The 25,152-nt window shown below is 38.4% G+C and overlaps 1 protein-coding gene across 6 annotated transcripts in view; it reads right to left on the bottom strand.

Moving 5' to 3' along the window:
• Positions 1 to 25,152, bottom strand: part of TRPC4 (transient receptor potential cation channel subfamily C member 4) — a 137,711-nt gene that overhangs the window by 8,809 nt on the left and 103,750 nt on the right. For 4 of the 6 annotated variants that reach the window (XM_077752662.1, XM_077752660.1, XM_077752659.1 and 1 more), the window contains 3 exons: positions 19,297 to 19,610; positions 11,062 to 11,257; positions 7,642 to 7,836 (listed from right to left, as the gene is read on the bottom strand). In XM_077752662.1, the coding sequence (XP_077608788.1) occupies positions 7,642 to 7,836; positions 11,062 to 11,257; positions 19,297 to 19,610 (705 nt within the window). Of the gene's footprint in view, positions 1 to 7,626; positions 7,837 to 11,061; positions 11,258 to 19,296; positions 19,611 to 25,152 lie in introns of all 6 variants that reach the window. The other 2 variants (XM_077752658.1, XM_077752661.1) reach the window with 2 other exon arrangements.

Raw genomic sequence — 25,152 nt, forward strand, 5'->3', positions numbered from 1 at the left:
GAGGGTCACAGGGGACAGAGAAAGTTGAGAGCGAACGGAAGTGGAGGTGGGGGGTGGGAGCATGATGACAAAGATTTTTAGCCTAGTTTCTGAGATGTTGGTGCTATTAAAAAGTAACAGTGGAGTAACCTGGGTGGCTTAGTTGGTTAAGCATAGACTTTTGGATTCAGCTCAGGTCCTGATCTCATGATCTCATGATTTGTGAGTTTGAGCCCCGCATTGGACTCCGTGCTGACATTATAGAGCCTTCTTGGGATTCAGTCTCTCTCTCTCTCTCTCTCTCCCCTCCCCTGCTTATGTTCTCTCATTCTCTTAAAATAAATAAACTTAAAAAAATAAATTTCAATACATGACAATTAACACATAGGTATTAGGAACACACATACTGTTTCTTAGAACCCAAATGTTGCTCTAGTTTCATGGCCTTATTTATAAGGAAGGAGATCAACCAAGGCCCACAGAGTTGAGTGACTAAATACCACAGTGTTCTCCTGGTGGAGCCAGTTCTAGAATCCTGAGGGAGAACTCGTTCTCCACACTCTGCTCTCTATCAACTAGACACAAAGAGGCACTTGAACACATCTGCTATGTATTTTATGATTTTGCCTCCCTCTTCCAAAACATCTTAATTTGAGGACCAGCACCATTAACACACTGGATCCACATTTACTTGAATAAAACTTAATAACCACAGAATGTATGGTATGTGTTGTATGAGCTTCTTAGGGCCACCATACAAAGTGGCTTAAACCAACAGAAATCTATGGTTTTGCCATTCTGGAGACAAGAAGTCACAAGTCAGGATGCTGGCAGGGAAATGTTCCCTCTGAGGCAGAGCAGAAGAAAGGAAGTTTCTTCTTCCTAGCTTTTCCTGGTGACTATCAATCCTTGGTGCTCCTTGGTTTGCAGCTGAATAATCCCAATCTCTGCCTCTGTCTTCACAAGGTGTTCTGCCTGTGTCTCTGTCTTCACACGGTCATGCTCTTATAAGGACTCTACTCCAATATGACATCATCTTAATCTGACTAATTACGTCAGCAATGGCACTATTTCCAAATAAAGTCACATTCTGAGGGAGCGGAGTTTAGGACTTCAACGTACCTGTTTTGGGGGGACACAATTCAACCCATAGTATATGAATATATGTACTCTTTGCAATAAACATAATGATAATTTGGGCAACTGGTGATATTATTAAGTATGATACAGTAGAACTACCATCAACAACATCTAGCACGTTTGTTAGGTTTCTGTTGGGTGAAGATCAGCTGAGTTTCAAAGGAATTTACTCTCAAAGGGGAAGGCATCACATCTTTTTTTTTTTTAAAACTGGATTTTTTAAAAATTTATTTATAGGAGAGAGAGAGAGAGAGAGAGCATGAGCAGAGGAGGGTCAGAGAGAGAGGGAGTGAGAGACTCTGAAACAGGCTCCAGGCTCTGAGCTGGCAGTCAGCACAGAGCCCGACGCGGGGCTCGAACCCACGAACCGCGAGATCATGACCTAAGTGAAAGTCGGACGCTTAATCAACTAAGCCACCCAGGCGCCCCTGAAGGCGTCACATCTTATAATTATCACTGGAAATGACCCAGGACAGAACTGACCAATTTGTGTTCATCAAAACAATGTAATCTGTTGGAGGAAGATGTGCACTTTAAGTGAGCAGCTTTCTCTGCAAATTACGTCAGGAGTCTACTGCCACGTACAGAATGTTCCTTGGCAGGGTGGCTTTCCACGCGGGTGCCCAAGGCACACCTGTGCGCCTCATCAGCATAACTCACAGTCCGCAGGTTCCCCTTGATTTGTTAGGACAAGAGAAAGGCAGGATGTGGATGGCAGAGCTAATGATAAAGGAAAAGACCAAAGAAACCGCTGCTGCTGGGAGAGCAACCCTCATGTTCACACAAGTGTCAGGCTGCCTCCGAGCAGGAAGGGTTTTGCAATCGTGAAAGAAAGGGCTCTGGGGATTCGGCTGTGGCACTTTCTCACTCTCTGTCTCTAGTCGTCTCCACGTCCGCCGTGTGGAGTGTCAGGCTCACTTCGTGTTGCTGCTTCCCTGCAGTCAGTTGTCACTGCTGGTCTCGCATTTCCAGCCTGGTTTTGGTCTAGCACTGATTTCGAGCCCATGAATTATGCCTTTTATTCTTTGCTTTGCTTCCTGACTCCCTCGGGGGACGCAGCCCGCTGTGCTCTTATCCTTTTAAAACTGAGTGAAAAGGCAAGGGGCCATTCCGAGATGTGATCCCTTTTTTAAAAATTGCAGTTTGGCTCATTTACGGGGGGAGCTACGTATTATTCTCCCTAAGCACCCTTTCTGAGCATATAAGAATATGCTATATATTATTATATAATATATTNATGTGCTTGAATGTCACCTTGTGAAGCCAAATAGTCAGAGCTTTACTCTTCAAATATCAAGAATATCAAGCAATTCATTCTTCTACATGCCTGCCTGGGAGAGAAAACGTAATTAAAGGGTCCTAACAGCAGATTTTACCACTGTGAATTAGGGGTTGAGAGGGACTCACGGATGATACTATCTGATCTGTAAGATATGTAGTTAGGCCCACGAAAAATCATGAAGATGAAAAGACAATACCTTCTGACAAATCACCACTAAAAATACAGTCTGAAAAGCATGCACTCTTAGCATTTGTCTTTTTGTGGTGAGAACTGCTGCTATTCCATTCACTGTTTCTAATTCTTCTTGTAGCCACATGACTGAGTGTATTTCTGTGGCTACTGGTCAAGCGTGAGTATTCCATCTGTGGTCCTGGAGCTGAGTGATGCTAACTGGTTAGCATGGTCATGGTGTCTCATGTTTTCCTCACTATGTCGTGCTCAAGAGAAAACCAGAAAGTGGAAAGCATAAATCAAAGCAAGTTAAAATCACTCTTTCTAATTTTGTCAAAAGGCTTCACATGTCTTAGTCCGGCATCTTGACCTATGAACGTAAGCATTCCATTTTAGAAACATGGTCTATGGCATTGAAATGTTTTGTATTAATTAAACCCTTTGGCGCTAACATCTTTTCAGTTAGAATTTTTTAAAAATGTTTATTTATTTTGAGAGAGAGAGAGAGAGAGAGAGAGCGCGAGTGGGGGAGGGGTAGAGAGAAAGGGAAACAACCCAAAGCAGGCTCCAGGCTCTGAGCTGTCAGCACAGAGCCCGATGTGGGGCTCAAACCCATGAACCGGGAGAACCTGAGCTGAAGTTGGATGCTTAACCGAAGGAGCCACCCAGGCGCCCCAACATCTTTTTACCTTAGTTAAATGATCTGGACCTCTTTAGCAATGAGTACAAAAGTTGATTCTGGTTTTGTTTACGGAGCTGTGATAGATACCAATCCTTTCTGTAACAGGAGTTTCTATTTAAAGTTACAAGGAAATGCTTGTTAAAATAGAGATTCTTGATGATTCTAGCACTCACTAAAGTCTAAGAACTGGCGTTTTAATATGGAGAAGGGCATTTGCTGATAGAACGGAGTTAAGCTAAAACTTAGATAAGTGGTAATATCAAAAACCAAAAGCTACAGCATGTTTCATATTTTATTGACTCCTGAATAGGCTGCCCCTTTGATAGGATTTCATAATTTCCCAGAGACAAGCCATTTTCAATAATGGGTTTTCTTCCTACAATGAAGGTTTTCCTCAATAAAGTATTTCTGCTTCATTTATGTTTCCCCCATAAAGCATTCCAAATGAAAGGTTAATTTATCTGGAACTCCTAATCACCCATAAAAGGAAGTCCAAAGTTAAAAAAAAAAAAGTTAATGAGTTTTCAGTGCTACTCTATCAGTATTACCCGGAAGCCATAAATAGCAAGATAAGATCATCAGTGATGAGCTCCTGGAGAGTGGCCAGTGCAGCCAGCCTGCAGAGTGCTGGCTTCAGGCTCTGCCTCAACATGTGAAAGGAATGAATACCGGTGTGACATTCAGGCAGCTGCTGGGTGACAAGAGTAGGTAAATGAATCACAAGTTGGGAAGTTTCGAGAACGTGCCTCAAAGAATGTATAAACTCTACCTCCAGTTTAGCTTCAAATTGCTGTCCCAAAAAATGTGGCCTAAATATAAGCAAGTTGAGATGCAAACAGAAGGTAAGCCAGCCTGTGAAACAAGGACTTTGAGATACAGGAGTCTTAGGGGCAGCCAGAAACAATGACACGATTGTAAAAGCTGTTGAGAAAAATGAAAATGAAAAGATGAATACACAACATGGAAGATGTCATTGTATTATCATTAGATTCTTCAGGGAATCAAGAGAGTGAGTGAAAGCACATTGCTTTGCGAAACAAAAGACCCAGGTCTCCCCCCAGCTTTAACCAAGGGGTCCCTAAAACACCTGGCAAGGTAATAAGTTCTATTTGAAAGGAAATGGCTGAGCTGAATGATTTCTAAGGTCCCTTTGAAGTGTAATTGATATTCTAACCCGTGTCTTAATTATACAGACTGACTGTTATTGATACATCAATTTAATTAATTTTAATTAATGGAAATATGTATATCTTCTTGTCTTCATTTGTCTGTACTAATGAATGATCAGGGGGATTAACCAAACTGAAACAAATTCACAGCAAAATCAATTACTTTTTGACATTATTTTGTCATTTAACTCTCTATTAATGTTGCCCAACCTTCTTAGTTTACTTTTTCTTTATCTTATATTTTTCTTCATAAATGATACATTTTTATTTCCAGCTAAAATCTAAATGTATAAAATTCAACTAGAAGTATGCAGACCAAAATATTATGTCCTTCCCGTTCTGGAAATGCAGTCTAGATAAAGAATAAATTTATAGCATTGAGTTTGATTAGGCTGATGCTTGCCCAAAGCCATAGCTTGGTGAAGAAGAGGCAGGATTGAGGGTGGGATGAAGGTGGAAAAGAGAGATATGACTCACAATATTTATTTAGTTTGTCATAAATTCCCAAAGCATAGAAACGTCTATTACCAAAGGTTTGTAAGATCTATATGGTAAAGGAAACAGGTATGGCTTGAGGTCACACAATTACTTGTGAATTCTCTTTCTGTGCATCAACTTGGATCAAAATAGTCAAATTTATAGAGACATAAAAAGAAATTTGTGTTTTTTTTGAAACCACTAATGTATAGAAAGGAACGCATTTTAACTTACGCCATTTGCCCTCTCCCTCTGAAAGGTGTGAATCACTGCTTTATTAGGAAATCCCAAATGAATGTTAAGCTCCCCTCTGCATCTAAGAAATGATGGTAACATATTCCAAACAATGCGTCAACAGACGGAGGATTCTAGAGAGTTGGGGGAGGGGGGGCGGTTTGGAAGTCAAGTTCTTAAGGCGGTTTTCTATTATTTTGGTTGCAGCACAGCTGGATCTCTCTGTTAAAATATTAGAGCAGGGCCCCATATCTTGTTACAAGTTTTGTGGCATCTTAAAACCCAAGACTCTCTCTGCAAGTGCCTAAAATTGAACTATTAAAAACAAATTTCTCTTGTGTGTGAACTTTATTTTGGGGCCCAGAAACTCTTTTTAAATGTACATACTCCTGCTACAGACAATATAAGACAATATTAATCATTCATATAATTCAAGGGATTGATTAAATAAACTCCTGAAGAATATGATGTGAAGAAAGAACAAGTATATTTTGTGTGGAAAAGAGTAAGCTGGACTTTGGCTTCCCTGAAACCTTTCTCTGTTTATCTCAAGGAAAACGTTATTTCTTACAATGTTGTCACAGCATCTTGCATGTGACATATTGTAATGTTAAATATATAACACACACGATAGTAATATGTTTTCATAGTTGTACCTCCCATATTAGAAATGATGGACTCAAGGATGGAATGTGTGCCTTTGAACCTACCCCTATCCCCCAATCTCTAGCTCAGTTAATGGCTGGCACGTGAAATGTGTGCAATAATTGCTTATTAAACCTCAGGCATTATGTTTATTTTACAACCATTTTTAAATAATGTAAACCTATTTTTTAACATAAGTCAAGCATTTGGAGTAAAATAACTTCAGTCTTTCTAAGGTCAGTGGTAAAATTTATCAGTATGAGTATTGCAGTCTCAGACTTCATCATAATTGGACTTTTAAGATCAGATTTGGTTTCTAAGATCAGATATATGTTCAAACTTTAGTTCTCCAAGTTCATGGGGTAGGAATTTATATATAAAAAAAAAAGAATACAACTACTTCCCCAAACCACGTTTCTGCTATACGCTCTTGCCAGTCAATTTTATCCTTAGAATTAGAAATGTGACTGGCGCACCTGGGTGGTTCAGTCGGTTTAGCATCCGACTTCATCTCGGTCATGATCTCGTGGATGGTGGTTCGAGCCCTTCATCTGGCTCTGTACTCACGGCTGAGAGCCTGGAGTCTGCTTCGGATTCTGTGCCTCCCTCTCTATGCCCCTCCCTCCCTCATGCTCTGTCTCTCCAAAAATGAATAAATGTTAAAGATTTTAAAGAAAAAAAGAAATGTGACTGACATGGCAGCAAAATCAATGCCACTGTCAGTAGAGGAAGCCCCATTTGATGCTGAGAACAATGCTTATTAGGCAATGAAGTTAATGAGTGAGAAGGATCACTTAGGGCATAACTAGCAGTCCTAAACCACTTGAAATAAAATTATAAGCAAACTTAAAAATGTTAGTACCTAGGATTACTTGGTGATTCTAACATAAAGACACAATAAATACTTCCAAAACAATTTCTCTGAGCAAGTCAAAATAACTAATGAACATTGGAGTAGGAATTCTCAAAACATCACTATGAGAACTTTGAAAATTGGGAAATTAAGTGAGAAAGAAATGAAGAATCACTTGTCCCAATTCAGCGGTTTGGCTGGGACCAAGTCCTAAGTCCGCATCTCTTCTGATGGAATCACTTGAGCTCTTACTTTCCAGCACGGAAGGAACTTTAATCCTACACTGTACCAGGAGTATGGCTCTGAGGAGTCCTAACAGTTTTAAGAAGCACAACGTCTTGGTATTTAAAATGATTGGGAGTATAAAAAAAAAAAAATAAAAAATAAAATAAAAAAATAAAAAAATAAAAAAAATAAAAAAATAAAAAAAAATAAAAATAAATAAATAAAATGATTGGGAGTAGAAGGAAAACGGTGAGCAAGTCAACGTGTTCTGAAGTCCCTGTGCCGGCACGCGGCACAGCATTTTCAAGTTTATAATGTCCGTCTCATCATTTAGTTGAGACATTTTTGTCAAGCATTAAATGCTGTGTGTCAGAGCCCCTGTTTGGCGCGAGGAACACGAGACGACCGAAATACCCCCCGCCCTTGTAATCCAGAGACCGTAGACCACGAGGAAGTAAGGCCACAAATAACCAACGACTGCAGTTCTGAAAAGAGCCGAAACTAGGGTAGCAAGAGGCGGCGTGTTAGTTCCCCAAACCGCGGCTGGTGGGTCTAGGAGAGGTGCGTGTGGGTGCGGCTCTTACTAAAGTGATGAGGACGCCCTCACTGCAGGAGAAGCTCTTAGTTACTCAAACAGCGTCTTAGACATGATGCAGCAAAAGGACACCAAATGCAACCAGCAAGAACAAAAGGCTAAAAATGCAAAAATATCCAACAAGAAATACAAATATATTCAAATACACAGTTTAAAAAAAAGACTAATACTAACATGCTGTGTTCTTACCCCTATCGTTCCAAAACTTTCAGGCTTTCTTCTCATCTTTTTCTTGCACAGGTGCGTCCATATCCATTTGATCAGGTACCAGAGGGACTTGGGGCTCGGGATGACATTGAAGGGAGTGGGCAGAGTGCCTCCTTCTTCGAAATAACTCATCCAAAGCTTTGTGCGTGCGAATTTCCATTCTATATCTGCATGGTCCTGAACGGGAGAATATGATAACTGCTGACGGGCTTCTTAATTACTAAGGTGAGCTACACCTCACAGAGAACCTATAACCTGGCTTGCAGCTGTTCTTGTAATACTAAATTGCTTATAAAAACAAGACTGACTCCTGGAGGTAGCCATCTAAACATTTCAGATGATGGCTTACCCTGGTAAAGAGTCACAGCTATCTTGTCAGTTTTTATCTTTCCTTCTTCCGTGAAACAGACGCCTAAAGTAACTCCATGTTAAAGAGCCTGCACTGATCAGTTACGACTTCATGATTTTCATTTCCTGCACTGTAGGCTTACATTAGCCCAAGGGCACTTGATTCTGGCCCCAAACAGGCCTTTATGTCTTCCCCGAGGCCTTGAATCCCTGTCTAGGTGAGTGTCACCTTCATGGATGCTCATTGCTTAGGCTTCTGGTGTTTCCAGGAAAAGTCTTAGCTGGTATGTTTCTATGTGAATAATTCTTGTCTGCCTTTAGGCCACAGGCACAAATTCAGAGAGAAGCTCCTGTAACAAATGTAGAATGGGGCCTCTCACAGCACCGAACACTAACATAACCTTGTCCAAATGGCACCAGACAGGAGTATGGTCAGTGGCTGCCTGTAACCCTTCATAATTTATTAATCACTCCGCTTTATTAATCTCCTAGAAAAAATTAAGAACATGTGTGGCAATTAGAGATAGGGCAGCCAGTCCCCTCTTAAATTAGCCACAAATCTGACTGAAGCAGAAAATCTGGGAAGTAGGAGGTGGTAGAAACTAGGCATATCAAAATAGTTTATTTTAACCCATTGATATTATAAGGAAGCACTCAGATTTTAGAGTAAGAGAGTCACATTAGACCATGCTTCATTCTAATATTCCTAAATGGCTGTGTGCTAATGAATGTATGCATTGCATATACATTCTACCCTGAGCAGTGGAGAGTTTCGTCTAGACGCTGGACAGCCTGTGCTTTCAACAGGAATCGGCATATCTAAAAAATGTGTGGCGTTCACTGTGTGCTTTGCAAATGTCTGACTGGATGGACTGATCAATAGACAGAAGCCCAGAAGCTCCGGTTTCACCCCCCAATCCTCTCCCCTTCCTCTCCTCGAGTTCTCTCTTCTTCTGTTTCTTTCTAAACAAGCGTATAGATCCTGCATTAATGAAGAAAAGTATAAATGTTTGCTGTAGTCATGGAGGCTGGGCGTCAGTAGAATTAGCTTAAGCTAATAAAAAGGCAGTCACTTTGATAAAGAGTTGGCCTGTGAGTAGATTCTGCTCTTCCTGATTCTTAAGGAGTCACAAATTAAGGATGATCCTGACCTCATTATGTTCTCTTCTTGGTATTACAAAGCAGACTCTTCCTGGGGCGACTGTGTGGCTCAGTCAGTTAAGTGCAATTCTTGGTTTTGGCTCAGGTCATGATCTCACGGTTCGTGAGTTCAGGCCCCGAATCTGGCTCCATGCTGACAGTGCAGAGCCTGCTTGGGATTCTGTCTCCCTCTTTCCCTGCCTCTCCCCTGCTCACGCTCTATCTCACTCTCAAAAATAAGTAAATAAACTTAAAAAGAAAAGCAACCTCTTTCTTTGTTCTTGATTTGGGATTCTGAGAGAGTCTCCAACAAAATCTACAGGAGAAAACCTGGCAGTGAGATGTTCTATGTTGGTGATGACCAAAACCATCTCTGTTATCCTGGTGAAAATTAAATGGTTGGCATATTCATGCACCAAGAAGGCATTACACAGGATGATGGGAGCTACACTTCTCTCAGGTTCTCAAAGCCTGCTCTCTTCTCAAGTAGTTTTAGAGTTTAAGCTCAACAAAACCAGAGCTTTGAAGATCATTCTCACTTCTTTAAGAAATCATCTAGAAAGGTAAACCCTAAAAGAAGTAAAAGAAAAAAGTCATACTATCCTTAAGTAATGCTCTCTTCTTGATGAAATCAATACATTTGATATTTTAGAGAATACAAATTGTATATACAGCTTCTCTGTATGTAGTTCGATAATTGGAGTCTTTCTAATTTTTTTTGGAAGGGTGGTCAGGAAAATAGAATCCGTGTTTCACAAATGCACTGACCAGAAGATTACAGAACTTCTAAGCAAATACACAGAGACTGTCTTAAAAAAAAAACACACTTGCAAGATGCTTAAACGAAGCCCCATAATTCGGATATTCACCTGTAAATCCTGGGACTCTAGGTATACTCAGCACGAATACTTTGTGAATCAGAAAATAAAAATCATCTATTCTTATGTTTTATGTAGTTTTCCATCTGTGACAGGTATCTTGTCTTACAGAAACAGTTTAAGTAAAATTCAGAATGCTGTTTCTTAAAATAACAATAACAACACTCCAGCAGTGTAGCAACAGATTCAAAGATGCAATATAATTGTAGTTATTTAAGGAGAAAATTATGGTTATAAATTATGCTTATAAAATGCTACTTGCCTCAGGTATAAATATGAAAAACTTAAGTGTATTTCATTCTAGTATGGGTTTGTTTAGCTGCTATTGCTAGTGGCCACTGGTATGTATGTAAGTTTGAGGGGATAAAGAACCTTGTCTTTCTCATTCATTGCTGTATTTCTAGCTTCTAGAATAGTACTTGGTGATAGAATAAGTTCTCAATAACAGTTTGCTGAATGGATGAATGAATGAGTGAATGAATAAGTAAAGTAACTTGTTTATATTCTAGAGTTTCAAATAAACATATGGCATTGTGTACTCTACTGTAGAATTCAGGGTTACTCTTACCTTGCTTTTTCTGGATTTAAGAAACTGAAAATACTGTGGCGTTTCCCCTCAGACTCCCCTCTAGGCTTGCTTTTGTATCTTGTCAGGCTGGCATAAGTTTGTTTATACCAAGATTGGAGGTTAAATGGACAGAGACAATGCAAAATCCAAAGGGCGCTACATAAAGATGAGCCACTTGTATGTAATTCATACTTCCCCTACTGCTTCCATAGCCACTGACTGCCTGGCAAGACAGATTTATTTTACTTTATAATCATCCATAATATGACAAAACTAGATTAGTATGTAGCCAAATATGGTATAATACTGTTTAGAAACTTGCAATTAACCATTTATATTATAATTCTCTTCTGTCCCATCAACAGCCAATTACAGGCTGTATTTCCTATGGTAAATAAGATAGAGTATGGCCAGGAACAACACATTCTAGGGGGAAATATTGAATTAAAACAATGTTATTCAACTTACAGCAATGAGTTGGTAAGAATTATTCATCATAGCTATTAACATGTTGAGTAGGACCACCAGAGAGATGACATTGTACGTTCCAAACATCGTGGCACCAACAAACTCAGTGAATTCATGCTGTGCTTTGACATTGGTCACATATAAATTGATGAGCCCAAATATTGACCAAAATAGGGACTGGAGTGTCTCAAATAACCTGTAATAAAGATAAAATGACACTAAGAGCTATATTAAGAGAACTATTATACAATAAGATAGAACAATAGAACTTGATTACTGTTATGTATATTTGCTTAATTTAAAAAAAACAAACTTAATAAAAAGTATTTAAGAATCACAAAATTAAACTTAATAAAAATTAAAGAAAACCGCCTCCATCATATAGCACAAATAGTATACTTAATTTTCCTAGCTGTACGTAATTTTCCCAAGATCTTTGAAAGCTGTTTAGCTTCCTAGAGCGAGGACAACACATCTGACCCTCAGACTGTTTCTGTATGGCTCAGGAGTTAAGAATGGCTTTGGCTTTATCAAGTGGTGGGGGAAAAGAAATTCAAAAGAGCTACTTTGTGACACGTGAAAATTTTATAAATTCACATTTCAATGTCCAATGATCGTTAAAGTTTTATTGATATACAGCCATACTCATTTACTGATGGATTGTCTATGGTTTCTTTTGTGTTGAAATGACAGAGGTGAGTAGTTGCAACAGAGAACATATGGCCCACATAGTCTAAAATATTTGCTATCTTTTTCATAGAAAGCTTGCTAACCAGGATCCTAGGGCATTAAGTGAGGTTAATAAATGATATATATTCAAGCTGAGTCTTTGAAAAATGTCAATTCTGATTTTGCTTCTGGGTTGTAGAAGGATTGAAAGTAAAGTTACCCCTGGATTTCCACAATTACAATTGTTGTGGAAATATATATTTATTGTGAAAATAAAGATAGTGAATCCTGTAAGATGTCAAATATCAGCATGCTCAGATAATGAAATTTGCTATTTTTTGTTCTATTTCAGGGAACATTTAATTCATCCCTGCCAATTAATGAACTCTGATGTCTTACTGAAAGTACAGTTTCCTTGACTTAGTCCAAGGGGCAGAGTAAGATGAAAGGTGTCTGAACCCAGATGAGGAACTGTTGGTTTCAGTAGGATGGTGGTAACATCTTAGTATGGTGTAATGAAAGGTAACAGAACTATTAAACTCTTTGACACATGGCTAAAATAAGACTCTAGTCACATTATGTTGTAAAAATAAAAACAAAAACTATTCTCATATCTGGCCTGGTGACTAAAAAGGTAGGATGTCAGGGGTCAAGTGACCCAAGGAAAGCCAGAGGTTAATGGTCCAGACTGACACGAAAAATCTGGCCCAGATTTTCTCTCTATGAAAATTTATCTTAGAAATATCAGGAGAATGAGGTAGTTGCCAAAAGGGGCCCAAATGACAGAACTTATGATGGAGAGTCAGGGTCACTGGAATGATGAGAAGCCAAAGGTGGAGACAGCACAAACTAAGGAACAAGGAGCTGAAGATAAATAAATAAGCCATGTAATAATTAAACACTGAAGAAAATATGCACGGAATAGACGACTCACGTTAATATTGGTTCTCGGAGTCAATGAACTCGTGGTCCAGTGCTATGTCATCTCCTGCCCTTCCTGAAGCCAGGCCTTGCTCTACGTTTTGCCCTTGCTAAGATCAATCCTTGTTCAGAGGATCAAAGGGCTGTAATCTTGTACAGGGTTCTTGGACCAAATTCCCGTACTTGCAACAATCCATGAATTTCTGGTCTGTGTAACTAGGAGAAGCTAAGGATATCTCAAGTGGCATTCAGGGTTTCTTTTCTCAAATTTATTTTTTGTTTTTTTTTTTTAAAGGAAACAATTTCACATTTTTAATTGTATACAATTAAATTTTAATTATAGGATATGTAATTATATATTGATTTGTTTTGCTGTAGCTATTCAACAATGGAGCAAATTATCATAAAATGAGAAGGGGGCTGATCTGATCTGCCTGTCAGACTTTGTCTTTCTAGCAGGGATGGGCACGTGAGGAGTTGGCCATGTATTCTTAAAGGGCAAGCCAGAATATGTCAGGTCCTAACACTATCAGGACAAGTTTCATCTAATTCATTGGCCCTAGGCAAAAGCTATTCTTAAGTTATTCTTTGAAAACTATCTTAGGAAATAAGTACATTTGACCCAAGGCCATACTTTTCTTATTTTTAGTAGCTTTAAGGACACTTTCTAAAATTAATGACTGTGTCATTAGGGTTCAATGTGAAATAACTTTGTCCTTTCTTTCTAAATGGTGTATATTTTCACTGTGAATATACAAATGTAATTCAGATGGCTTTCCCCTGACATCAGCAGCAGTTCGGAGACAGAACTAGAAATTACATAATGTCAGTGCTATAATCAATTATATAAAATGTCACATAAATCCCATAACAGTTGCTTTTTTAAATGTTCAAGAAGAAACAGTGGTGTAGAATAAATGGATTGTTATTGTTGTATAATACTGATTTGCTTCTGTCTAAACAAAAACTGATTATTAGAGAATATTAGCAAACCCTTTGGCAAAACATTTACTGAGATTTTTAATTAGACTTTGAAAAGGAAGAAGATTCAAAATAAGATGACATTTTGAGATTAATTCTGGATTTTGTTCCTATTTTTAATTTTCTTTTCCTTTCTTCAGTGAAATGAATCAGAAGTGAGATTTACAGTATAGTTCCACTTATCCAAAACATATACACATTGATCAATTAAGACCGCAGTATATTTAGAAAAACTAAAAAAAAAAAAAATATATAAAGGGGGGCCTGGGTGGCTTAGTCAGTTAAGCATCCGACTTCAGCTCAGGTCATATTTCACAGTTCATGGGTTCGACCCCCGCGTCAGGCTTTGTGCTGACAGCTAGCTCAGAGCCTGGAGCCTGTTTCAGATTCTGTGTCTCCCTTTCTCTCTGAAACAAATGCTGTCTCTCTCTCTCTCTCTCTCTGAAACAAATAAAACATTAAAACAATATTTTTAAAAACCCGTAGTATCAAGAACTTGGTGTTTCTTATTTATATTATTATGTTAATTATTCTTTTGTTATATACATTAAAAAAATCTGTTAACATTTAAAGCCACTGCTTCTAGAAATGTTTCCACAATTAGTTATTCCCAAGACTATTGACAGCAAGATTGCCCATTGAATGAAAAAGTCATTCGCTGCATTACATCTCAGACTGCTTTTACACAGCAACTATTTTCCTAATTCTTTGGTGAGATAAGAGCAGAGTGCAATGCCACACTTAATAAAATAATACTTAGCCTAAAATCATAGTTGACTAAAGCCTGGAAATTTCTATGCTTGATGCTATAGCACTGCTTTCCTAAAGATAACATTTTTGTCTCTTGCTCTTTAAAGATACTTCTCAATTGGTACTTTAAAGAATTAGCTTGTTCCCCAGTTAAATACTTACAACTAGAGAAAAAGAACAAGTAAAAAGGTAATGTACTCCACAGTTGAGGTTTCCTTCTATCCTTTGAAATAAAAACAATGAGGAAACATAAATTATTGTAAGACACATCTGCATATTTTAGTCTTAGTTTATAAGGAATAACGTAATATTTAAACAAATAAATGAGCTCAGTTGGCCAGTTCCAATTTTGAAGAATTTACCTCCAATAAAGGTAAAAGGGTTTTTCTTAATGAGACAGTATCTGTCACAAAGCCCATGCCCCTCTCCTCATGTCCCTCTTCCCTTAGCCAGAAACTATTAATTTAAAATTGTATGTAGAATAATTTCAGTGACTAAATGTTTTATTTTCTTTGGATCATGCAGGTCTTCCCATGTTAAAGAGAAAACAGCCAGGAAGCATGGAAAGAGCAGAAAAAAGTGTCCATTTGCTGGTGGGGAAATGAACAGAGAGACACAGAAGACACAGAGTAGTCTGTCCAAAGGGCAGTTGGACTTACAGATCTTGAGAAGAGAGATCTCTGCTGATGATAGGAATATAGGAGTCATCCCTCTGAGATATAGGGCTGCATCCATAAGCACAGATGAGTTTTCACAAAGATACTGTAATATGGCCTGAGGACAGTCACTGAGGCAAGAATACTATTTATTTATTTATTCATTCATTCATTCATTTAAATTTCTTTTTAATGTTTATTCATTTTTGAAAAACAGAGAGAGACAGAGCATAAGCTGGGGGGGGGAGGGGCAGGGGGTGCAGCACAGAGAGAAAGGGAAAAACAGAATCTGAACCAGGCTCCAGGCTCTGAGCTGTCAGTGCAGAGCCCAACTCAGATCTCGAACTCATGGACTGGGAGATCATGACATGGGCCAAAGTCAGACTCTTAACTGACTGAGCCATCCAAGCTTTATGGCAAGTGACTATTTAAAAGCAGTAACTGCAATATAATTATCAGAGAACAGTGAGAAAAATCAGAGGAGTAAAAGATGAAGTATAAAGACAGAGCAGTGTTGACATTGAAGGAGGGCAAGATTTCAAAAGCAAAAGTGTTACCAGGGTCACAGGATGCAGAAACATTAAATAACCTTTAAGGAGATAAGTATCCCTTGACAGTGGGGATAAGGAGGCTCTAGACATTTTCTAGAGTAGTGTTAGTGGACTGATGGAGGCAGCAGCCAAATTGCAATTGGATGAAGAATGAATAAGAAGAAAACAAGGTGTCTTTTTCAGGCTTCTTTGAAAGGTTGTTTGGATAAAGGGAAGGAGAGAGACAGGGCTGGGAACTAATGGGAAACAGGGCTCAGAGTCTCAGCATACAGTTGTACCCCGAACGGAAGGAGATGTGGAGAGGAGCCCTGTGACCTGTAGGTGGGAGATCATGCCCCACCACTCCTGATAATGACAAACAGATGTAGCACAGCTGGCATTTTAAAAATTGGATTCTACAGAGGGCACTGTATTACGTACTTTACATGAAGTATTATATTTTTTAATCCTCAAATGGAATAAGGTCTCTGAGATAGTGGACAGTAAAAAAAAAACACGTTGAATTTTATGGAGTATTATAAATTATAGAAATAAATTTATAGAAAGAAATTATAAAAATAAAATTGAAGACCAACGAAAGCAAAGAAATAAGATATAGAACAGGAGCCCTAGGGCATCACTAGACATCCTCTCACAGTGACTGACACCCTTTATGGGTGTCAAAACCAAAACGGGAGGCATCACCATCCCAGACTTTAGCCTCTACTATACAGCTGTAATCATCAAGACTATATGGTATCGGCACAAAAAAGGCACATAGACCAATGGAATAGAATAGAGAACTCAGAATTGGACCCACAAATGTATGGCCAACTAATATTTGATAAAGCGGGAAAGAATATCTAATGGAAAAAGATAGCCTCTTTAACAGATGGACAGCAACATGCAGAAGAATTAAACTAGATCATTTTCTCACACCATGCACCAAAATAAACTGAAAATGGATAAAGGACCTGAATGTGAGACAGGAAACCATCAAAACCCTACAAGAGAGAAAGCAGGAAACAACCTCCTTGACCTTAACCGCAGCAATTTCTTTCTTGACACATCTCCAAAGGCAAGGGAATCAAGAGAAAAAATGAATTACTGGAACCTCATCAAAATAAAGAGCTTCTGCATGGCAAAGGAAACAATCAATAAAACTAATAGACAACTGACGGAATTGGAAAAGATGGTTGCAAATGACATATCAGATAAAGGGCTAGTATCCAAAATCTATAAGGAACTCANGACTCTTGAATGCTGAGAACAAACTGAGGGCTGGTGGGCGTGGGAGAGAGCGGAAGGGGGTGGTGATCGGCATGGGGAGGGCACTTACTGGGATGAATACTGGGTATTATATGTAAACCAATTTGACAATAAACTATTAAGAAAAAATAAAAATAAAAAAATACTAAGTTATTGCTGTATTTTTTAGTTTTTGAATAATTTGTTGCCTGTAGGTTTTCATTCCATTATCTGGAAAAAAAATCAGGTAGAATACCTGATTTACTTGGGCTGAATGATTAGGGCCTATAATATGCAATTATCTATCGCTTTTCATGATAATAGAGGACACCATTGTTATGGGTACGCTAAAATAATACACAATCCAAGTAATTCAATACATTTGCTTCTAGAATACAATTTATACTAGATACTTTCGATGGACCTGCTTTGACAGATCTTAAAATTCGTTTATGATATGTAAAATCATTTAGCATGAAACCAGTAACGGGGCAGTGTGATTCTTAGGAAGTTAGGGATCAGAAATTAGGATGGGGCTAACTTCAGATTAATCAGATGTCTGAGAAGGAGCTGGATCTTGGAATAAAAGCTGTTCCCTGAAGTAGACACAACCCTCGAGGTAACTCAGTTCTAAGTGCTGTGTGGAAGTTCTTCCCGGAAGACAAAGCTTGGAATCAAAGGATATGGCAGCCCAGGGAGATGGGGTGGTCTTGGCAAGTGATGCGTGTACCGGCTTGTACCAGGGCACACAGTACAAAATAACAATGGACTTGTGAAAGCCACGGTGAGCAGACGAGCTCTTCATCAGAAATCCAGAGACAGAGAGCAGACAGTATCTAGGACATTTGTTAGAGGCTGAATTCTAGTCTTTGAAGGGGGAGGTTGGTGCAATCTGATCCTTGTAAATCCCTATTCTGTTGCCCGGAGCAAACTACCAAGTCAAGGGGCACAAAGGAGTGGGGAAAGATCTCAGAAAAATTGAGACACAATTCAGGGCCATGCTAGTCACAGACATTGCTACAAGGGGTTTCATCAAATTCCTCCCATCCAGGGTCAGAAAAGGGCCTGAGGAAGATGACAAGGCTGAATTAGCTGGCCAGGCTGGACTGCTGCTGTCAAAGGACAAAAGAATCAAGGCTGAGAGCAAGGGAAGCTGGGATGACCTTTTGTTTTCTCTGTGACTCACGGTTTGTATCAAATCTATTTCGGAAAGGATCTGAGGAAGTTAACGCTGAGATTAAACTTTTATGTGCAAAGGAGCAGATGTTGATTAATTAAAATGGAGCTTTAAATATTGGGATCAAAGAGAAAACAGGTACAGAATTGAATCGACAAGAATATTTTAGCCATCAGGGACTTAGTTTATATGAAGTTGTTGAGTTCTTTTCCTACTTGAGAAATGACTGTACTCTCTTATTTTACATAAAATGCTATAATGGCCCGCAAATAGGGTCTGATTTTTAGTCCCCTACAAAATAACCATGTATTCACTTGCCATTCCTGTGTAGACGGAAAAGACCTAGACCTCTTCATTCCTCTGCTAATGAACTCTTTATCACAGTTGTGTGGTGATCACGGTGGGAAGGAAATGGACACAGGCATGCAGAGGGGTATTTTGTGAGGACTGTGTGAGTCTCAGACAGGGGGACATGGGTCTCTGCTGTCAGCAAACCTGCGTGGGATCAACAAGAGATTGACATTGAACGAGCCTGTGGCTCATCAGGTGTAAGGGCACAGAGAATTTTGTGTGCCTAAGTATAGCGGCTCAGGTTAGCCTGGGTTCTTAGTTTGGATCATTTCTATAAGCTTACATTTTTAATGTAGGAAAATAAAGAATGAAAGAACAAGCAAAGGGACTTTCACATCTGGAAAACACAGAGGAAAGCTCAAAAAGTACTGGGATCGTCTCACATGATTGGTTTTACATATATTCTGTCTTGTAATGTGCTTGTAAGCTGCCAATAGGGCAGAGGTTCCCTCTTTATTATACATTTTATTTTATTTTAATTTTTTAAAATTTATTTCTAGGAGAGCGAGAGAGACAGCGTGAGCAGGGGAGGGTCAGAGAGAGAGGGAGACACAGACTCCGAAATAGGCTCCAGGCTGTGAGCTGGCAGTCAGCACAGAGCCCGACGCGGGGCTCGAACCCACGAACCGCGAGATCATGACCTAAGCGAAAGTCGGCCGCCCAACCGACTAAGCCACCCAGGCGCCCCATATTATACATTTTAAAACCCAACATATAGCTTTCCTTTATATGAGGTCACTTAAAAAGGCATTTTACTAAGACTTAAAATAATCTACGGGATATATATATTTTTTAATGCCAGAGGGATCCATTTGTATAGAAAGCCATGTTAATTCTGTTTTCTGCATTAAGCACAATTTCCTTTGCAACGACTTGTCATGGTTCAAATTCATAATGTGATACACTCTAAATTCTGCACAGCATTGCCAATAAAAGTGTCTGTCCGACTTACGTTGAAAATGCATTGTTCTGCTTTTCACATCGTATGCCTTTACAGCTTAACCCTTTTGTTTCTTCATAATAGAAATACAATTGATTTAGGCCATTTGCAAATGCTAGCAGCACAAGGCAGTATATGAACAGGAACTTCAAAATGTCCAGGAGCATTCTTCCCAGAGAGATTTGCAGAGGCCCCAGATGCGAATTTGCAGTAAACAATGAGATCAGGCGCAGGGAACTGAAGATGTTTGCGATGGCAAATAAAGCTTCAGCCACCAGAGTGGGGTGCCACATGTCCCAAGATTCTCGTGGATTAAGAGCACTGTACTGGAGAGAAAAGAGAAAATAATACAAACACATACGTATATGACTATGTCAAGTTCAGGCCAGAACGCTTTTTCAGGTAGATCTAGCATCGTGGCCTACTGCCCTTCACAGTGCCTCACACCCTCCTCGATGGCGGCAGCAATACTCTACACAAAAATACCTACACAAAAATAAGAGATTATTAAAGCAATTTATAATTTACAAGCGTTAATCAAAGTGACCTTCCTGGCCTGTCCTTGTCATTTGTAGTATTTGTTACTATGTGAATTACATCTGACCTTGACTTTTCTGATGGAACTTTAAAAAAAGGAAAATGTTACATAGAAAAAAAATCTGATTTTATATGAGGAAAAGCAGCAGCACAATAACAAAGAAAGCTACATTATAAAGGAAAACTACAAAATTTTGAACAAAATTATCAGTGGCTTTACTTACTGTATTGGACACATTTGTATAGTCTAGATGCATGCCTGTAGTATACAAATTACATATAAAAGAGTGGAAGTACTGGTCCAATTTCATTGGAAATAGGAACGACCAATATGGGTATAAATGTTGGTGCTTTGTATCTGTTATATCCTAAATGCAGATAAAACCCAACTTGGAAGTCATCCCGGAAGTCAATGAATTGTTAATTTTTTTATATTTAATATGTAGGACATGTGATATTTATTTGAAGATTCCTTAATTAGATACGGTATGTGATTTGAGAAAAAATATTTGCTACATTAAACTGTGGCCAGCAATAATTTAAAAAGTAAGACTTAGTCAATTGAAATGTCCGCTTTAAATTATCTTGACATTGCGCTGCATACAATGCAAGATGAAATTTATCCCTTGTATTATTGAGGTAAATTTATATCCTTTTTATCTTATTTTTTTATTTTTTTTATTTTTTTTTTTACAAATAGTTTATTGTCAAATTAGTTTCCACATAACACTCAGTGCTCATCCCCACAAGTGTCCTCCTCCATGCCCATCCCCCCTCCCCCCCACATCCATCAGTCCTCAGTTTTTGTCAGCATTCAAGAGTCTCTCATGGTTTGCCTCTCTCCCTTTCCCCCACCATTTCCCCCCTTCTTCTCCCCCTTGTTCCTCCGTCAAGTTCCTCCTAATCCTCCTATACGTGCAAACATATGATATTTGTCCTTCTCTGCCTGACTTATTTCGCTCAGCATAACACCCTCAAGGTCCATCCATGTTGCTACACATGGCCAGATTTCATTGTTTCTCATTGCCATGTAGTATTCCATGGTATAGATAAACCACATCTTCTTGATCCATTCGTCCGTTGATGGACACTTAGGCTCTTTCCATGTTTTAGCTGTTGTTGAGAGTGCTGCTATGAACAATTTATATCCTTTTTAAACAAGGGGGTCAAATATGCTCTTTGAAATGCTGTGTCACAAAGATCTATAATTAAACTTGTGTAGGAATAAAACAATAAGTTGATTTCTCTTCTTCATACACACCCCTAAAAAATATGTCTAAACAACAGGTCTTTTTCTGAATAATCATGTTAGCCAAAACAGTTCTACTTCTGTTCCATCAGAATATCAGAATACTTCTATTCTTTTTTATTGCATTTTCTACCAAAGACCTTTACAAATGTTAATTAATTCTCTTGAAACCAATAGATAGTATTCTTTTAATCGCCCTGGGGACAAAATACATCACAAGCTCCTGATTTTGTTCAACATTCAGACTCTTGCTTGAATGACAGTTTAAAACAATACAATTTGAGCTCAAGGGAAAGTATTTTCTATTTTTAAATGCTGATAACTGCTCTTGAACATTCTTAACTTCAGCATAAAATAGCTAATCACTGAAGATTCATAAAGAATTAAAAACTTCATATTTTTTATTCATTATAACAAGTATCAGAGTGAGGGTTTATGGTATCAACCACTACCAATTTCTCTTCTTTTTTTGTCCCATATATGATGTCACCTCTTCCTTCAAAGACTAAAATCACCTTCACATTCTTTTTTTTTTAACTTCTCCCGAAAGACACAGGACCCCCACTGATGGCGAATTCTATATTCCTCTTTCTCTCTCTTTAAGCTAATATGGCTCAGGACCATATCTCAAAATGTACAAACTATGACACAGTAAGCATTCTTAAGGATGTGATCTTTTCACTTGAAATTCCTCATAACATTTAACACAATGTCCTGCACATAACGGGCTCAAAAATTTTCTCCCATCGGGTACTTATTATCCAGTGAGGTTGAGAGGGACGCCTAATGATAAAAATGCTCTAAGAGATTAAGACAGAGTGCTGTGGGAATAGAGAAGAGAAAGTGAAAAATTCTGTCTGGGGCTGTTGGGATCAGCCATGAATAGAGCCTATATGTTGTGCAAGCAGTAAGGGTCCTTTGATGTTATGGAATCTACTGGAGATGCTATTCCTTGGTCTAGATTTCACAGGCAGTTGGAGGCAGTTGGAGGCAGAATCCATCATCACATGGTGAGATGATACTTCAGATCCCTTCTTAGCAAATTGTCTCAGCTGGGACTTGCAAAATCATGAGGAAGGTTTTCATTTTACAAATCATGAGATGCTAGATTCTGCCCCAGTATAAATACCCAAGTCTGCTTCAAAGTCTAGCACTTCTGGTGATTGTTGGGAAACAATGCTATGTGAATCTGTTCACATTTATGCCTGGTCAGGGCTTCCTGAGCAAAACATTGCATGGCTGTTAAAAGATGTCTGAATGGCAAATAAGCCTTGGAAGTTAAATATAGAGACTTTCTGAGAGATTTGGAAACATCTCCCCTGGAGCCATCTGCTTAGATTCTAAGGATAATAAAACTAGGGACCTTTGCCTCCCTTGAGAGAATTTGTTTACTTTAGAAAGCTAAGGTCTTTCTCTCTCTTTCTCAGGGGGGAAGATGGGCAGCTGGTCCAGCTGCACTCTATAGCTCTGAGATTCACAATTTCCCTGTTCCCTCCTGTGGTACCAACTCCTGCATGCGAAGGGTACATCTGGCTCTCATCTGTCGCCCTGTGGGGAACTGGAGCATAGGGGACCAATGTGAAGATTGTTATGTAAGTAAATAATTTGTCTGTTCTCTGATCCAGAAAGCTTGCTTCCTGTCAGGATTAAATAGAGATATAAACATTTAGTAATTAGCTCTTGATTTCATTCTTTTAAGTTCTGCTTTTTAATTTCTCTCCTGTCATTCACGCATACATTTAACTTTGGTTTTCTTTTGATCCTTCTTTCTCACTTGCTCCTTAAATAACTGAGTTTGCTTTACAAGCCTCTTCTCATTCTATCTACTGTCCCTGGATGTTTTCAATGATCTCAACTATCAGTTATGTGCTGATGACTCCCAGTCCTACATCTCCAGCCTGGATGTCTCCTCTCACAGTCATATTTTATATTCCACTGCCTCGTTGACTTTTCCACATGGTTATCTCACAGGCATCTCAGGTGCACAGGTCAGAATTGGAATTCATGATCTGTTGCTCCTCAAGCTCTCTCTCCATTTATATTCTCTGATCTTAATGAGTGGCAGCAAATCACTCAGAGCAGAATTGGAGGTTGATCCTAGATTCTTCCTCTCCCAACCTGCAGGCTCTAAACTGAAATCTCATAGATACCACTTACTCCTCTTCATTGGTATCCTCACTGTCTTAAAAGGGTTCCTCTATTTCCCACAGAAGTTATTAAAATAGCCTCCAAACATCTCTCCCTGCCTTGTTCCTTATTTCCACGATGGCCTATTTCCTCCAGAATTGTGTTTTAAAAGGGCCAGTCAGACCACCTCATATCTTGCTTAATGGTCTTTCTTCAATGATTCTGCAATGTCTTTGAGATGAAATTCCAGTTTTTCAACGTGTCATTCAAAGCCTCTGGAATCTAGGTCTTGACTCTCTTCTGAGATTGACCCATTTGTATTCAGTTTGGTACTTGATGCTCTGATTCAAGCCTTTGGTACTGGTCATTCCACAGATTGCCCTCACCTTCTCACCAGAGTTCCTTTCTATAAATATCAGGCCTTATGTCCAGAGTGGATTTAAATTTTAAGTTTTCTGATTCTTCAGCTGTTATGTATTCATTAAATATGTGTTGAGTGTCTACTCTGCACCAGACACTATCACAGCGGTGAGCAAATGAAATGCAGTTTATGTCATATGAGCTTACAATACAGTGAAGAAAACAGACATTAAATAAGAAAAGCTAATCTTTTCCTTGACAGATGAATGGACGCTAGGATCCTGCTGACCTGAGCTGGTAGTTCCATGTGATAGAATGATCCTTGAAAGAGAAAGAGCAAGCCTGTTAATTATACTTGAATTTAAAAAATAATTAATTGATTTAAAAAAAGGAAAGAGAAAGACCAAGAGCTACTCTACACATTGAAGCTCTTCTAGGGCCATCGATTCCTGATTTCCTCTTTCTCTCAAGTATTTGATTTTTAGTATAAATGTACGGTAGTTTGGTTTTGTTTGAAGCCTTCGTTTTTACTCAGATTCTTTTTAAGAGACTGGCTCCTTTGTAGACCTATATAATAGTATATTCAACCTTGGATTACCTGTCAGTTTTCCATGTAGGGAGCTTTGTCTAATGCATTTTCAGAACTGAACATCTAATAGAGTGCTTTATATATGACGGGAGGTCAAAAAGCATTCTAGGGTGAAGAATCATAGACACATTCATGGTTGTTAGAAAAGATGAATCATCTGTAGAAATGTGAGTCTCTTAATAGCTGGAATATGGAGAATTTGGAGATAGTGATGGATCTAAGAGGAAGTTGGATCCAGGTCATGAACACCTTAGCAGAGCATTAGGAGAGGAAGATGAACTGAATCATAATACTGGGATATATATATGTATGCATCAAGACTATACATATATATATATATGTGTATACTGGGATATATACTGGGATATATATATATATATATATGTATATATATATGGATATATATATGTATAGTCTTTGATGCATACTTTAAAAACTCAAGTAATCTATAAAAAAGTGAATAAAAAATTAAATTGATACAAAATGTAACTATTTGTCCTATGAGAGTAAACAGAAAATGTATACTGGTTTTAATCTTTGATTTATAAGGTGAAAATCTTTCCCTTTCCACAAATTGGTTAGATGATGGGGTAGTGAAAGACAATAAGAAGGCATATGATTTTCTCCTGTAACAGATAATACTAGATTAAACAATTAGGATTTAAATCTCTACAGAACTCTGTGCCATAAAACTAAAGAATATCTAGAAAATTCCGTAATTTGGAGAGTATACTGTAGTTATAGCATTTGTGAAATAGAAACGTTTGCCTCTTTTCTAGCTGATAAGAATAGGAGAGACAATGAGCTATATGCTTACAACTATTTAAAAGAATGGTGCTATGAAAAATTCCATCATGACTGTTAAAGTAAATGCTCTTATCCATAATAAATTGAATTTTTGAAAGTATTACTTCTATTACACAGTGTAATAGGCATAGGAATTTAGTCATTTCTACCACATGACTGAAGATAAATATGGGACAAATTGTTCATATAGAAAAGGACT

The sequence above is a fragment of the Crocuta crocuta genome, unplaced genomic scaffold (genome assembly GCF_008692635.1).
Source record: "Crocuta crocuta isolate KB4526 unplaced genomic scaffold, BGI_CrCroc_1.0 scaffold190, whole genome shotgun sequence".
Lineage (NCBI taxonomy): Eukaryota > Metazoa > Chordata > Mammalia > Carnivora > Hyaenidae > Crocuta > Crocuta crocuta.